Below are 12,856 nucleotides of genomic sequence, written 5' to 3'. Positions count from 1 at the left end.
TTGTATAAGTAAGTGTTTTTATTGTACTTATTACTTACTACAAAATGAACTAAGATCTGCAATACACATATATATTACAATTTCCCTGTGTCTCGCGGGGGCACTTGTATGTAGTCATTGTCCATAGTTACAGTTAAAAGCTCTATCTAAATATTATGCCTCGTTTACATATCCGCTAAGTACAGACGAATGCAGGTGCAGATGAGTATTTACTCAGTTGAGTGTGGCGGGTGCAATATGTGCAAACTGCGGCGTGTAGGTTTTCCACCGCGAATCATTGTTGAATGAGTTGATAACTCATTGTTCGTTGAGTTGTTCTGTTCAGTCAATTTACCGCGAGTGTCTCAATCTGACATTACAGGTGTTATAAAAGTACTCAGGCATGGCAAACTGCAAGTATAGTTTGAAGTAGATTTTTTATGACGAAATTATAGGACTGTCGAATTTATAATCATGTAATATTATTATTTCTATTATGTAATATGTTTAGGTAAGAGTCTAATTTGATATATCAAGTTATAGTGGGGGCTAGACTTGGCGTTAAGTAGCGGTATCGTCGTATATTTAGTATTCCAATACAAATTGAGAGGCGTAATGCGCATACGGTATTTTTTTAGGACTTCGTGGTGTTTCGACTATTTTGTTAATGATAAATATAAAACCGGAAATATAAAACTACAACTCTTTGAGGTGTAATTTCGACGGCACTGCGTTCACACATGCCTTATGACACTGGTGCGAATTGCTGTCCAATTTAATACGCAAAAACCAACGCCTACGGACCTAACGGACTAAGGTCGTCGGAGGCCCGGGACGGAAAGTTGTATAGAGGGCCCCCAGTGTAAAAAGTTGATTTGATTTTCGTTGACTGATATATACACATTTCATACAATGTTTGGTTTCGATGACGTTTTTTTAGCAACTGTGTTTGGCGGCCCCCCGGACCGGGCCGCCCCTTCCGCCCCCCCTTAAGGGCCAACGAAGAGCTCGGTAAAATAAAGTACTATAACAGACGTTTATCACCCTCAGTGACCACCAAAAATAAGATGGACTGCATGCGCGTTTATTGCTCATATGAATTCAACGTTTACATAAACTAAGTTATATAATTATGATAAAAAGTTAGTGGCTGTGCCCTTAATTATGAAACTTAGAATATTGTATGACTGATTTGATGATATTGACTGATTTTGCATGAAGGTTTGTGGTTATTGTAATATTATTGTTAGATTATGATACAGCATGATTGTAAGACATTAGAAAAGTAATCTTTATGCGCGGTTGAGGTAAAACTTCTTTGACATTCTGGCAGATTCATATTCTGCAGACTTCTTACGAAAGTTTACGAAGGTTTACTTCAATGATTTCTTATGATGTTATTTTATTTGTGTTGTTAATAAATAATACTTAAATAAAATTTAGTATTTTGAGTTATTTGAATGCGCAACATATCGATTAAGTAGGATTTTTATGTAATTTTGCATTCCGCCAGAAGCGTTATTAATATTAAATCCGTTATTGATAATTTGTATACATGAAATAATAAACCATAAAGCAATCATAACTTTTATATTGTACATGATAAAACAGTAACTGATAACAACAATGCGCAGTAGTGATTAGTTATAAAGGCTATTTTATTGCTATATTTATGTTTTATCTTCATTTAGTCTACTTGCATTATTTCTCTCTTTGCGTAATTATTTCCTCTCCAGTTCTTAATCTAGCTATCTAGCATAATTATACATTCGCGGCTACGTCTTACAAAAGTATAACATATTTTCGTGTTAATGTTAATTTTAAGTGTTCCGTATTGCGTAATGCAATGCACGGATCTTTATTTTATTTTCTATAACTGCTTTATCTACTTTAAAACTCTAAAATGTGTTTTATTAAATTATATTAGCGAGACTACTAGATATATTAAGAATACTATGTTACTGTTTGTGTTATGTACAGTATTATAATTAAGTTTTCTGTAATTTATGAAGGACTCATTTTCATTCGTAATATTCTACTCAGAGTTTCTGATTATTTATGTCAATAATTTCTTGTAGCCGAAAATGTAATTGTAATTGTAATATAAATTGAAAATCGACAATGAAAGAATTTTATGATATTAGTACCTATATCTTCGATCACTAATTGCGTACTAGTTGTCAGAAATTTACCATAAATAAATATCGCTGTTTTTTAATTTAGTTAGACTTATTTAAACTATCCATTCATAATATAAAAAATATCTTCTATTTTTATAATGTTCCTAACTTTTGTTTTATTTCTTTCTAATGGTGAAAGATATAAGTATTGATGAAAAGGATTAATTAATTTGTATTCATTATGTATATTTTTAGGATAATTTCATAATTAGATATGTGCTGAAAGCAAGATTTTTTTTGCAAATAAATAGGTATTATGTAGAAAATGTTATGATGATGGTATTTGTGTTTATTTAACGAATTTATGTTTATAACAAAAGTAAAATAAATTATAAATTTATAATTCCATAAGTTTTTAATGCATGTTATATTCAAGTGGTTGTTTCCTACGTCTAGATGCTATTTAATTGTCTGCAAAAGTACACCGCAACATTTATGGATAGAATGCGCTAAAACATGTAAGTGTTCGAAGTCAGTTTTTAGTACATTAGGAGACTACTAATTTCGGCGTTAATATGGAAGTTGGATATTTACAATAAAACTTTAATGATACAAAATTACAAATATTAAATGCTAGGACATAATATTATTATTTGATAAGTAAAGATTAAAAGAGATTTGTGATATATTTTTGTTATTATTGAATGTTAAGGTCATGATACAATTATATTTAAAAGTAATTCGACTATGTTTTATTTATTCCAGCAAAACTTTTTTTTATTGTTTATCAAGCTCAAATATTGCGTTCTTCTGGTGTCTTGAAAGGATAGTCAATATAATCAAATATATCTTCTTCTGATGATATTGGTATAGGCTCTCCAGGTACACCTTAAAACAAAACGAAATAATGTAAATAAGTTACACTATTATTAATAAACATTATTACATACGTTAACAGATTGTGGCCGTGGACTTAAGTTTATTATAAAATTATATATTATATTACATAAAAATATATATCTGCGGTTGATTGTAGGACCCTTTTTCCTTACATGCGTGTTTACGTCTGCACGTGCGTTCACTGCATCCCATCGTTTCATACGCACGGGGTCGCGAAGAGACTACAGCGAGTTCATGTGTACCGACGTGACAAGAAAATGGTCCTATGAACATATATTTCAACAAACATATGTATTTCAATACACTATTCACATTACCAGTAACGCCTATATGCCTCAAAGTGTATTCGTTTAATGTAAATCCTTTCTCAAGGGCGTGTGCGCGCATCTCCTTATTGAAGACGTCGCTCCCGGTGAAGTAGAGCCGCGCGCAGTGGTACTGCTCGCACGGGATCAGCCTGATGTCGAGGCGGCGTGCCGCATGACCAGGGGATAAACGACATACACCCTAATTAACCAAAATATTAACATTAATAAGTATTAAGATATTAAGATCGATCACCATAATAGTGTGGCCACAAGCAGGGCCTCTGCTGTATGTGTCATGTTATATATTATAATACCTATTTTGTAGTAGCAATTATATATTTACCGTGAATTTATACATACAGGAGTTAATTAGGATTCGCGACAAATTTTAGGAATAATGAAACTGACGAACAAATTTCCATTCGATCGGCCTAAACATGTCAGCTCCCAAGGAACTGCTAGGTAATGCCAAATATTTTTGTGGGCTCTTGTAAATTCTTTGAGTGGGTACGACCTACCCGGTTACCTATATAGTTGCAGATACAATACAATATATAGTAATACTATACAATCGATTACGATTACTCTATTAAGAGTCGAATAAGTTTAAGCAATATGTACTTTTGATGTGCATTTCAACTATTACATACATACCATAAACTTAGTATCTCCAATTGATAAAGTGTCAGTAACGATTTCATTTAATGCAGCAACTAATTTTTTTAGCATTTGTTCTCCATGTTTTTTCTTATCTGACGTCATCTTAAAGGTAGGATGTGTAATCAACATGTCAATATCACCGCTTTCCAATTTTCCACGCCTGGAAAATCAAACGTTAGTGTAAATAAACAATCTGCATGCAACAAGAGAGGCTTCTTCGCAAAAACAATAATAAATATTACACATATATTTATCATGCATTGACACCATCAACACAATTCCCTGCCTCAAAACAATATCAAGTCTTCATTTAGTGTCAAGTGTCATATTCGCCTGGGATTCGAACCCGGATCCGACTTTTTGACTTCTGAGTAACTCAAGACGCCTTTAAAAGATAAACAGAGGTCATAAAAACAAAATACACTAATAGTCTATGAGGTATATTTTTCAGAATGTTTTGAGTGGTCTGACCTATAACTGCCACAAATTGTAATATCATAATCAGAATCCAAGTCCACAATAATCCTTCTAATCTTCGTTTCTATTTCTTCGATTTCTGCTCGAGGTATTTTCTTTTCAAAATCTTCAAAGTACCTGTTTTTACACAAAAATGTACGTAACAAATTATTTAAAATTAAATCATGTTATTTTTAATAATATAAAGTTAACAAATAATAATGTTTTCACCTACTTTAATCCTATAAGCTGGTTATGATTCAATTTATTTTTATTATTTTCTAAGTCTTCTATTGTTTTTATACCATTTGTAACCAATTCTGCTGCTTTTACGGGTCCGATTCCTGAGACTCGTGTTAATAATTGGATTGCTTGTGCCTTTTCATCATTGTGAATGTTTTCTAGTTTTTTCAGTTTACCCGTTTGTAAAAATTCGTCTATTTTGGCTGCAATTTTTTTGCCTACACCTTTTAATTTTTTTGCCTCATCTCCGGATTTAATTCGTCTAGAATGTATCGATAACACACTTGCTGCCTTTTTATAAGCATTGTACTTATGTATATTACGGCTCACGTTTTTTTCATATTCTGCTAATTCCGTTAAAAATTCACAAAAATCGGCATTCATGTTATCTATTTGATGCAATAGACCAAAGTTTCTTGGTGATGCTCAATAATGACGAAATGAAAGCCTGCAAAGAGTGTTGGGAATTTTAACATTTGGTAAGTATTGTCACCATCAAAATAATAGAAAGTCCTATTCTTACTCATTACCTACTGTTGTTAAGCAACATCTACGAGACCTATGCATATAAAATATAATTGTAGAGTCTAGCGCAGATATCACAATAAACACTTATATTCTTAGATCTTTCTTAAACTTCTTTGAGCTTTTGAATTCTGACTGCATGGATATGATGAAAAAATACGAGCTAACTTAAGTTAGCTCGAGCTGTGTATTTTTAGCGAGCCGTTAAACGGCTGAGTGGACTTTAATATAACTTCGTTCAATTGAAGTTCTGTTAAAATCAACTGGGCCGTTTTATCTAGCTTAATTTTTATGTAGAAAAACCTAGTTCTGTCACGAAATTTCGAAACTTTCGTAAGCAAATGCATATTAATTTTGGTAAACTCTAATAAAATTATAATAAATTACTATTCGTATAAAAGTAATGATGTGTAAAATTATGTTACTTCTGTGTATCTAGGTGAAAAGTTATTAAAAATTGGCGGCAAGCTTCTGTATGTTGGTAGCATTTAAAAATAGCAGTACCAGCAGTAAAATCTAGATTGTCATTGGTTATGGTTATATTTTGGGACAAGTGAAAATGACAACAATGACATTTTGGTATGTACTACGGCGTAAAATGTCAGGTTTTAAGGACTTTATTTCGAGGTTGTTTATTATACTTTTATTATTTTTAACAATATTTACGTGAAAGTCGATCAATGTGGTGTGGATTTAGTGCAATATATATCGTGATATGATTTAAAGTGTGTGGATTACCTGTAAGCAAATAACACAACAATGGATATCGTAACTGACAAATTGTTTCAATATTTTGGACACCGCAAATTCAAAAGCGAACTTCAGGAACGAGCAGTTCGAGCTATCACGAGAGGTAAGTAGATTCGTTATTTCATTAATAATACTTTGACCTAGACCACTATATGAGAGATAGTTATAAATATTTCTCACCTGTTTGAGCTGCTGAGGGCGACCATAATAACAGTGCTGCCACATTTATAATAAAATTCAATTTTGAGCGGCAAAATTTTATACGTTCGTCACATAGAAAATAATAATATACTGTGCACTAAAACATACTCCAGGTACTGTAGGTATAGTCCGCGTAAAACTGCTAGTCCGCTCTGAACATAGACAAGAATCGCGTCGCGATAGTATATTATATGACTACACCAGCTCGGAACAACTTCAGAGCGGACTAGTAGTTTGGCGCGGACTATAATTAAATAAACATAGATCTTTCTATCATAAATAGTACAGCATATATTATTTGTTAAGAATGCATTGCAATAACAATAGAGTATGCAATGTTGTAAATAATATAGTATTATGAATATTTTAGTAATAATGATAGATGTCTTAAGAAATAAGCCTAATTTAATATTTCTCTTTTAGGAGTTCATGATGTATATGTGTCAATGCCCACTGGTTCGGGAAAGTCGTTGTGTTTCCAATTACCAGCAATGCTGCAGGATCATAAGGTTGCTGTTGTATTTTCTCCCCTACTGGCACTTATCAAAGATCAAATAGACCACTTAACTAAGCATAAGATTCCTGCTGAATCTATTAATTCTAAGATGACATCTAAAGATCGTGAGAGAGTTATAAATGACCTGCAAGCTATGAAACCAAACACAAGGTTTTTGTATGTGACCCCCGAACAAGCTGCTACTACAACTTTCAGGACACTTTTAGAACATCTTGTTAAATATAAGAAGGTTTCATACATAGTGGTTGACGAAGCTCACTGTGTGAGTGAATGGGGTCATGACTTTCGTCCTGATTACTTAAAGTTGGGTGATTTGAGAGAGAAGTTTAAGAGTATACCATGGGTGGCCCTCACTGCAACTGCAAGTACTGAAGTAGCAAAGGATATAATTGCCAATCTGAAGTTACTGCAACCAGTTGCACAGTATAAAACGCCTAGTTTTAGGAAGAATTTATTTTATGATGTTGTTTATCAGAACTGTATACAGGATGAAATTGGTGACTTACTAGAATTCCTAAAGAAAAGTTTAAAAGAAGATGAAAATGTGAAACCAGTAAGTAGTAAAAATCCTTAGGTTGTATCTTAATATGTATAGATCAACTATAAATTATATAACTAATGGATTTTTTCAGAAAGATAAAAATGCTGTTATTGTGTACTGCAGAACTCGAGAACAAACAGAAGAACTTGCCAACATGTTAACCAAAAGAGGGTTGAAGTCATTAGCATATCATGGAGGTATAAAGATTTTGTATACTATCATAATTGTGACATATTTTCACATATATTTCACATATATTATTATTTCATACTTTGATATAGTCCATGTAAAACTGCTAGTGTAAGTGTTAATGAACTCTTATTAACACTTATTTATAATAAACAGGTTTTCAAAATATAATTTAATTTGGAAGCAACTATACAGGATTATCAGTAGATTGTGTTGTTGTGTTATGCTTTGAAGTGTTTAGATCTTGAAGTCAGGATCTTTACTGTTGATTTTTAGGGTACTTATAAAATTATGATGCTACTTACATTGAATTACTGGTTTTAACACGCTTTTATTTTATTTAGGAACCATTCAAGTTTTATGTAAGCACCAAGAGGGGTGGGAGGAGTGGGTCTCTGAATCTACCATTTTTGATAATACGGATGAGGTTCTAGATAATGGTTATGTTAGCAATATTTTTTTATATGACTATATTGCAAAATATTGTAGGTTCTAATTTCAATGTTTATGTAAGCATACTATAGACAGTAGTATTAGTAGTAACTCACTTAATATTAGGTGGATTCCTCTACCTCTTAAAGTATGTAAAAGATAGATGAATTTGAAAAGATATTTCTAGCTATGTATATAATGTATGCAGGTTTGAAGACCTCCGAGCGCATATCAGTCCAGGAGCAGTGGTCGAATGGGGAGTGTCCATGTGTGTGTGCAACCGTGTCGTTCGGCATGGGCGTGGATAAAGCCAGTGTGCGCGCAGTGGCGCACTGGGGTCTACCACAGAATGTAGCTGCTTATTATCAGGTTAGTACCAAGTATTTCTTACATGCATGATCAATTGTTGGTGTCGAGATTACTTGTGTTTCGAGTTCGAGATTACTTGTGTTTTCAGTCTTATACTTCTGTCATATAAAAATAATCAAAATGTTGAAATATGTTATAGGAATCTGGCAGAGCGGGACGAGACGGCAAACCGGCATTTTGCCGCATTTATTACTGCCGCAGCGAGCGCAACGCTGTGGACTTCTTGCTCAAGGGAGAGCTAGGGCGCGCCAAAACCCCTGAGCAAAAGCAGCGATGCAAGAACTCATACAAAAGCTTCGAGATTATGGTCAAATACTGCGAGGAAGTCAAGTATATCATTTTGTTGATATTATATTACAATACAATAATTTTCTGTTATAAGTAATAAATATTTATTAATTTTTTCATGACGCTGATGAACACTGCAATTCTTTTTTTATTTAACCGAGAGTGTACGTTTCGAAATATTTTTTATGATGTCATGTGATCCACATCTACAAATTTATTAACTTATATAATTATATTATTACAATACAATGTTATATGTTCATTTCCATAAAAACATTTCGTTTAAACAAAGAAAACTGAAATGTGTGTGAAGTCTGCCAATACACACTTGGCCAGCATGCTGGTTTATGGCCTAATCCTTTTCATTCTAAGGAGACCCGTGCCCAGCAGTGGGATAATGACGGGTTGATGACGATCTCGTTCTGACCCTCTCTTCTATACGCGTAACGCAATGGGCATGATGCCAAAAAAAGACGTCATTACGCTCCGATTACGGACAAGATGGCCGACTGCAGTATTTTATATTTTTATTTTATTAAAAATATAATAAATCTTAAAGTTTATATTAAAACTGGGTCATTTTTGAGAATCCTTTCAACATATAGTTTTTAATTAAATCCTTTATTCTTTGATTTTTTAAATGTCATGATGCCCCTTCACGGCTGATCGCTCTGCAGATGTCGTCACAAGACGTTCGCGGACTACTTCGGCGAGGAGGCGCCGCGGTGCGCGCAGCGGTGCGACGCGTGCACGGACGAGCGCGCCGTGCGCCGCGCGCTCGAGCAGCACCTGCGCCGCGCCATGAGCGCCCGCCTCGAGCGCGCCGGCTTCGTCGCGCACGAGGACTGCACGGACCTGTACGGGCACGGCCGCGACGGACAAAAGAGGTAGCGCCATAGATTAGTAAAGATTACTCTCTCCTAAGACAATGTAACCAATTTTGAAAATTGAAATTGTCACTGTCATCTATTTCGTGTTTTTGCACCACACTTCACATGTCGGCATTGTTCCGCGTAAATTACACCATGACAGCCATTAAATGGCTGGCAGAATTGTCAGCCGTTTAAGTCATTTAATGGCTTCAATTACAAGGCGGTGAGATATCTATACTTATCTATGGGTAGCGCATACACTTACGGACATTTTCGTCGACATTTCACATATTCTTGCTACTACAAATTCTGAAATTCCGATAGTTGGAAAACAAATTGGATACTTAGAATAAATCTCTCAATTAAATAAATTCATATTTACACTAGCAGTTCTTCTGACCTTGTTGTCATATTTACAGCTATTAAATACTTTTAAATTTAAATAGAAATAAATCATATACCTATGCATGATGTTTCTACTTTGTAGCTATGTTTAACGATTATGTAAACATTATTTAATTAAAACTCACATTTTATTCGCACATTAAAGGGAGGCAGAATCTTACTATGGTGACAATAGCGACGAATCAGATGGAGAGAATAGTCGACGCCGTGTGGCTGAGGAGACCAAATCGCTAATCATGAAGGAGTTTGCTAACAGAAAGAAAAATATAGAAAAGGACAGAAAACAAAATGATGATACTGTATCCGCCAAATACTCTAAATGCAAAGCTGCTGAAAGCACAGGAACTAAGGTACTTTCACATACTGGATTCTATATATTTAAAATAAAGGTTTATATTTCACAAGATTTACAATAAATAAGTTACAATAATTGTTTTTTTACTAATGACATGATAGCGGCATAGTTTAATAGTGTTATATTATTGACAGGTGAATGGACTAACTGTAGCTAGTCGAGAAAGTTACATGTCATTGCTTATGGATGCTTTGAAGAATAATTTGGAAAGTATGAAGGGTCTGGACGATCCTGATAAACCACTATCCCGACATGATCTTGAGCAGTGTGCCAGAGATTTAGAATATGAGGCATTTTCAAACAGTACGGTAACCAGTTTATACAGACGCGCAATGACCAAATTGGTGAGTTTACATGCAAACAGTACAATATATTTTGTAACATAGATATTATCAAATTAGCAGTGGCTAAGACAGTATTTACTTATTATTTTTACAGATTACGTCAGTAAAGGCATGCAAGGATGGTTTATACCCCCAACTTAAGTCATTTGAGCCTCAAAAACAAGGAACTCTTTCAGAATTTGTTAAAGAGTTTGAGCGTAATAAAAAAGATAATCAATCTCACCATGGTTTCATAACTGCCTCACAATTGGAGAAAGGTAAGGAATACACAACATATTTATGCACAATAAATCCTTAATGTATTAAAGTTAAAAACTTAAAAATTGTACATTTTTAAATAATGCTTTTTTTTAGGAAATCTCCATGAAAATGAATCGCGGCCATTATCTAAAGCAGACAAAGAAACCAAAAGAAAAGCTAATTCTTTTAAGAAGGACTCACTGACACAAACCAAGCTCCAGAGCTTTTTCACTGCAACAGAATCCCATGATTCTTCATTTTCCGATATAGATCTGAGTGACGAAGACATAGGTCTTGTAATAGATGAAAATGAGGGTAATCATAATGACACTACAGTCAAAATAGACGAGATAAGTCATGTAGCTGGCAACAATGATGACACAACATTAAAAATTGAAGAGTTGGATGAATCTAAGGATGATTTTAAAATATCAACTAACAATGGGAAAACTCTGGTAATTAATATCACATTACAAGGTGTACCTAGTCATGAAATGAATACATCCAAAAATGATGATAAAAAATTGGTTGAGAAAGTAGCTAACAAAGAAGACCAAAAATCTCCCGAAAAAGTAAAACCTACTGCGAAAAGAAAAATAAAAGCTCTTTTTGGGGAGTCATCAGACAGCGAAATAGATTCCACAGCTGCTAAAAAGCCTAAAATGTCGAAACACAAAAGCAAACATCACAAATCAGATAAAATAAAAAAAGAAAAAGTAAAACATAGTAAAGAAAAAGAGAAATCTGATCATAAAAAGGCAGCTGTTTCCGTTTCAGATAATGATCCTGAAAAAGAACAAATAAATACTTCATCTCCTACACGAGCTAAAGTAGACATTAACACAGAACCACAGAATCTCACTATATCACCCAAGTTAATAATCGATGAAGAAAATGACATGGAAATAAAGGATACAAACAATGCAAAAGATATAGATTATGTTGCAGAAAACCAGAGTGAGAAAACTGAAACAATATCAAACATTATCTTAAATGAACCTAATGATAAAAATTTGGACAAAGCACACAAATTAAGTTTAGAAGCAGATAAAGTATTACAACAATTAAAACAGTTCTCAGAGATACCACCTGAGCCTGTAGTTGTTGATAAAGTGGAACCTATATCAAATACAACTATTGAGCCCGTCGTAAAATCAAATCAATCTCCTATAAGACATTCCAAGGAGACCAAGCATGCCCATAAATCGCATCACAAAGAAAAAATAAAAGAAAAACATTCTGATATAACACACAAACATAAACATCACAGTCATAGAACGAAAGACAAATCATCAAGTGAGCAGTTAAAGGATATATTAGAAGGAGACAAAACAAAGCACAAGTCACCGACAAAAGAGTTAAAACAGAAATCTCCAACTGAAAAATTAAAGCACAAGTCTCCATCAGATAAGGTGAAACAAAAATCACCATCGGACAAACTAAAACAAAAATCGCCCATGGAAAAATCTAAAGTGAAGCCTTCAACTGAAAAATCAATACACAAAAAAGAAGCTAAAGGCAAAGAATCCCGGAGCTCGGATAAAGTGGACGTAGCCGGGCTTGTCGTCAAGTTGTTAATGCCTTATTATAAGAAGAAAAAGATTAGTAGTAGAGATCTATTTAAAATCACCGCAAGACATATTGTTCATCAATTGTTAGCTATTCAAGTTACTGGTAAGTACAAGAGACAAATATTAAATTTAACTGTCATAGTGTTACATACTATTTTGTTCTTTTATAACAATTTATTTTCATTTCAGATGAATCTGCAATTAACTTGTTACTGAAGAAAACTTTTAGCAAGGAAGTTAAAATTGAAACAGAGAGTGATTTAACAGAGAAGTTAAACTTAAGTAATGAAATGTAATTAATTACTGTAAATGTATTTATTTATTAAATATTAATGATATTCTTGTATTCTGTTAATAATAAAAGTGTTATTTTTACAGTGATTGTTTTAAATTAATAAATTAAATTGGGCTGTAGATCACAATGTTATGTATAGGTTAATATGTATGAGGAAGTAGCAAATGGTATTCATTTGTGATCTGATGTATAATCACTGCAATATATGGATAATAGAAATCTCTAAATAAGGATAGGATGAAGCGCCTCATTTTTGTTAACAAGAAAATCAATTTTGTTGTATAGTATTACTTTTT

The 12,856-nt window shown here is 33.4% G+C and overlaps 2 protein-coding genes across 3 annotated transcripts; one reads left to right on the top strand and one right to left on the bottom strand.

The window, feature by feature from the left end:
- Nucleotides 1-123: 123 nt before the first annotated feature.
- Nucleotides 124-6,282, bottom strand: LOC140749501 (DNA polymerase beta-like). 2 transcript variants are annotated; one of them, XM_073082573.1, is made up of 6 exons: nt 6,122-6,282; nt 4,659-5,114; nt 4,439-4,561; nt 3,962-4,127; nt 3,317-3,506; nt 124-2,987 (listed from the first exon to the last, which is right to left on the bottom strand). In XM_073082573.1, exons 2-6 carry the CDS (start codon nt 5,048-5,050, stop codon nt 2,893-2,895), a joined length of 966 nt encoding a protein of 321 aa, XP_072938674.1. In that variant the 5' UTR covers nt 5,051-5,114; nt 6,122-6,282; the 3' UTR covers nt 124-2,892. The 2 variants fall into 2 exon arrangements, with proteins under 2 accessions (XP_072938674.1, XP_072938673.1); XM_073082572.1 differs by lacking the exon at nt 6,122-6,282 and adding an exon at nt 5,930-6,070.
- RecQ5 (RecQ5 helicase) lies at nt 5,904-12,642 on the top strand. The gene is made up of 11 exons (XM_073082571.1): nt 5,904-6,044; nt 6,566-7,212; nt 7,292-7,397; nt 8,030-8,190; nt 8,330-8,520; nt 9,156-9,365; nt 9,901-10,105; nt 10,245-10,454; nt 10,549-10,711; nt 10,809-12,368; nt 12,455-12,642. The coding sequence occupies exons 1-11, from the start codon at nt 5,951-5,953 to the stop codon at nt 12,559-12,561; spliced, it is 3,654 nt and encodes a 1,217-aa protein (XP_072938672.1). The 5' UTR covers nt 5,904-5,950; the 3' UTR covers nt 12,562-12,642.
- The last annotated feature ends 214 nt before the right edge of the window (nt 12,643-12,856 follow it).

This window comes from Epargyreus clarus, unplaced genomic scaffold (genome assembly GCF_041222505.1).
Source record: "Epargyreus clarus isolate Ecla_fem2 unplaced genomic scaffold, WU_Ecla_fem_2.2 ptg000018l, whole genome shotgun sequence".
NCBI classification, from domain to species: Eukaryota; Metazoa; Arthropoda; class Insecta; order Lepidoptera; family Hesperiidae; genus Epargyreus; species Epargyreus clarus.
The sequence above is the reverse complement of the archived record's forward strand: the minus strand, read 5'-3'. Positions and strand labels throughout refer to the sequence as shown.

Excerpts from the sequence above, each read along its gene's own strand:
- LOC140749501 (XM_073082573.1), bottom strand. The coding sequence starts at position 5,050 with ATGAATGCCGATTTTTGTGAATTTTTAACGGAATTAGCAGAATATGAA. Across the intron at positions 3,507-3,961 it reads TTGGAGATACTAAGTTTATG|GGTGTATGTCGTTTATCCCC; the intron begins GTATGTATGTAA and ends TTGGTTAATTAG. Across the intron at positions 2,988-3,316 it reads GAGGCATATAGGCGTTACTG|GTGTACCTGGAGAGCCTATA; the intron begins GTAATGTGAATA and ends TTTTGTTTTAAG.
- RecQ5 (XM_073082571.1), top strand. The coding sequence starts at position 5,951 with ATGGATATCGTAACTGACAAATTGTTTCAATATTTTGGACACCGCAAA. Across the intron at positions 9,366-9,900 it reads GGCCGCGACGGACAAAAGAG|GGAGGCAGAATCTTACTATG; the intron begins GTAGCGCCATAG and ends CGCACATTAAAG. Across the intron at positions 10,106-10,244 it reads CTGAAAGCACAGGAACTAAG|GTGAATGGACTAACTGTAGC; the intron begins GTACTTTCACAT and ends TATTATTGACAG.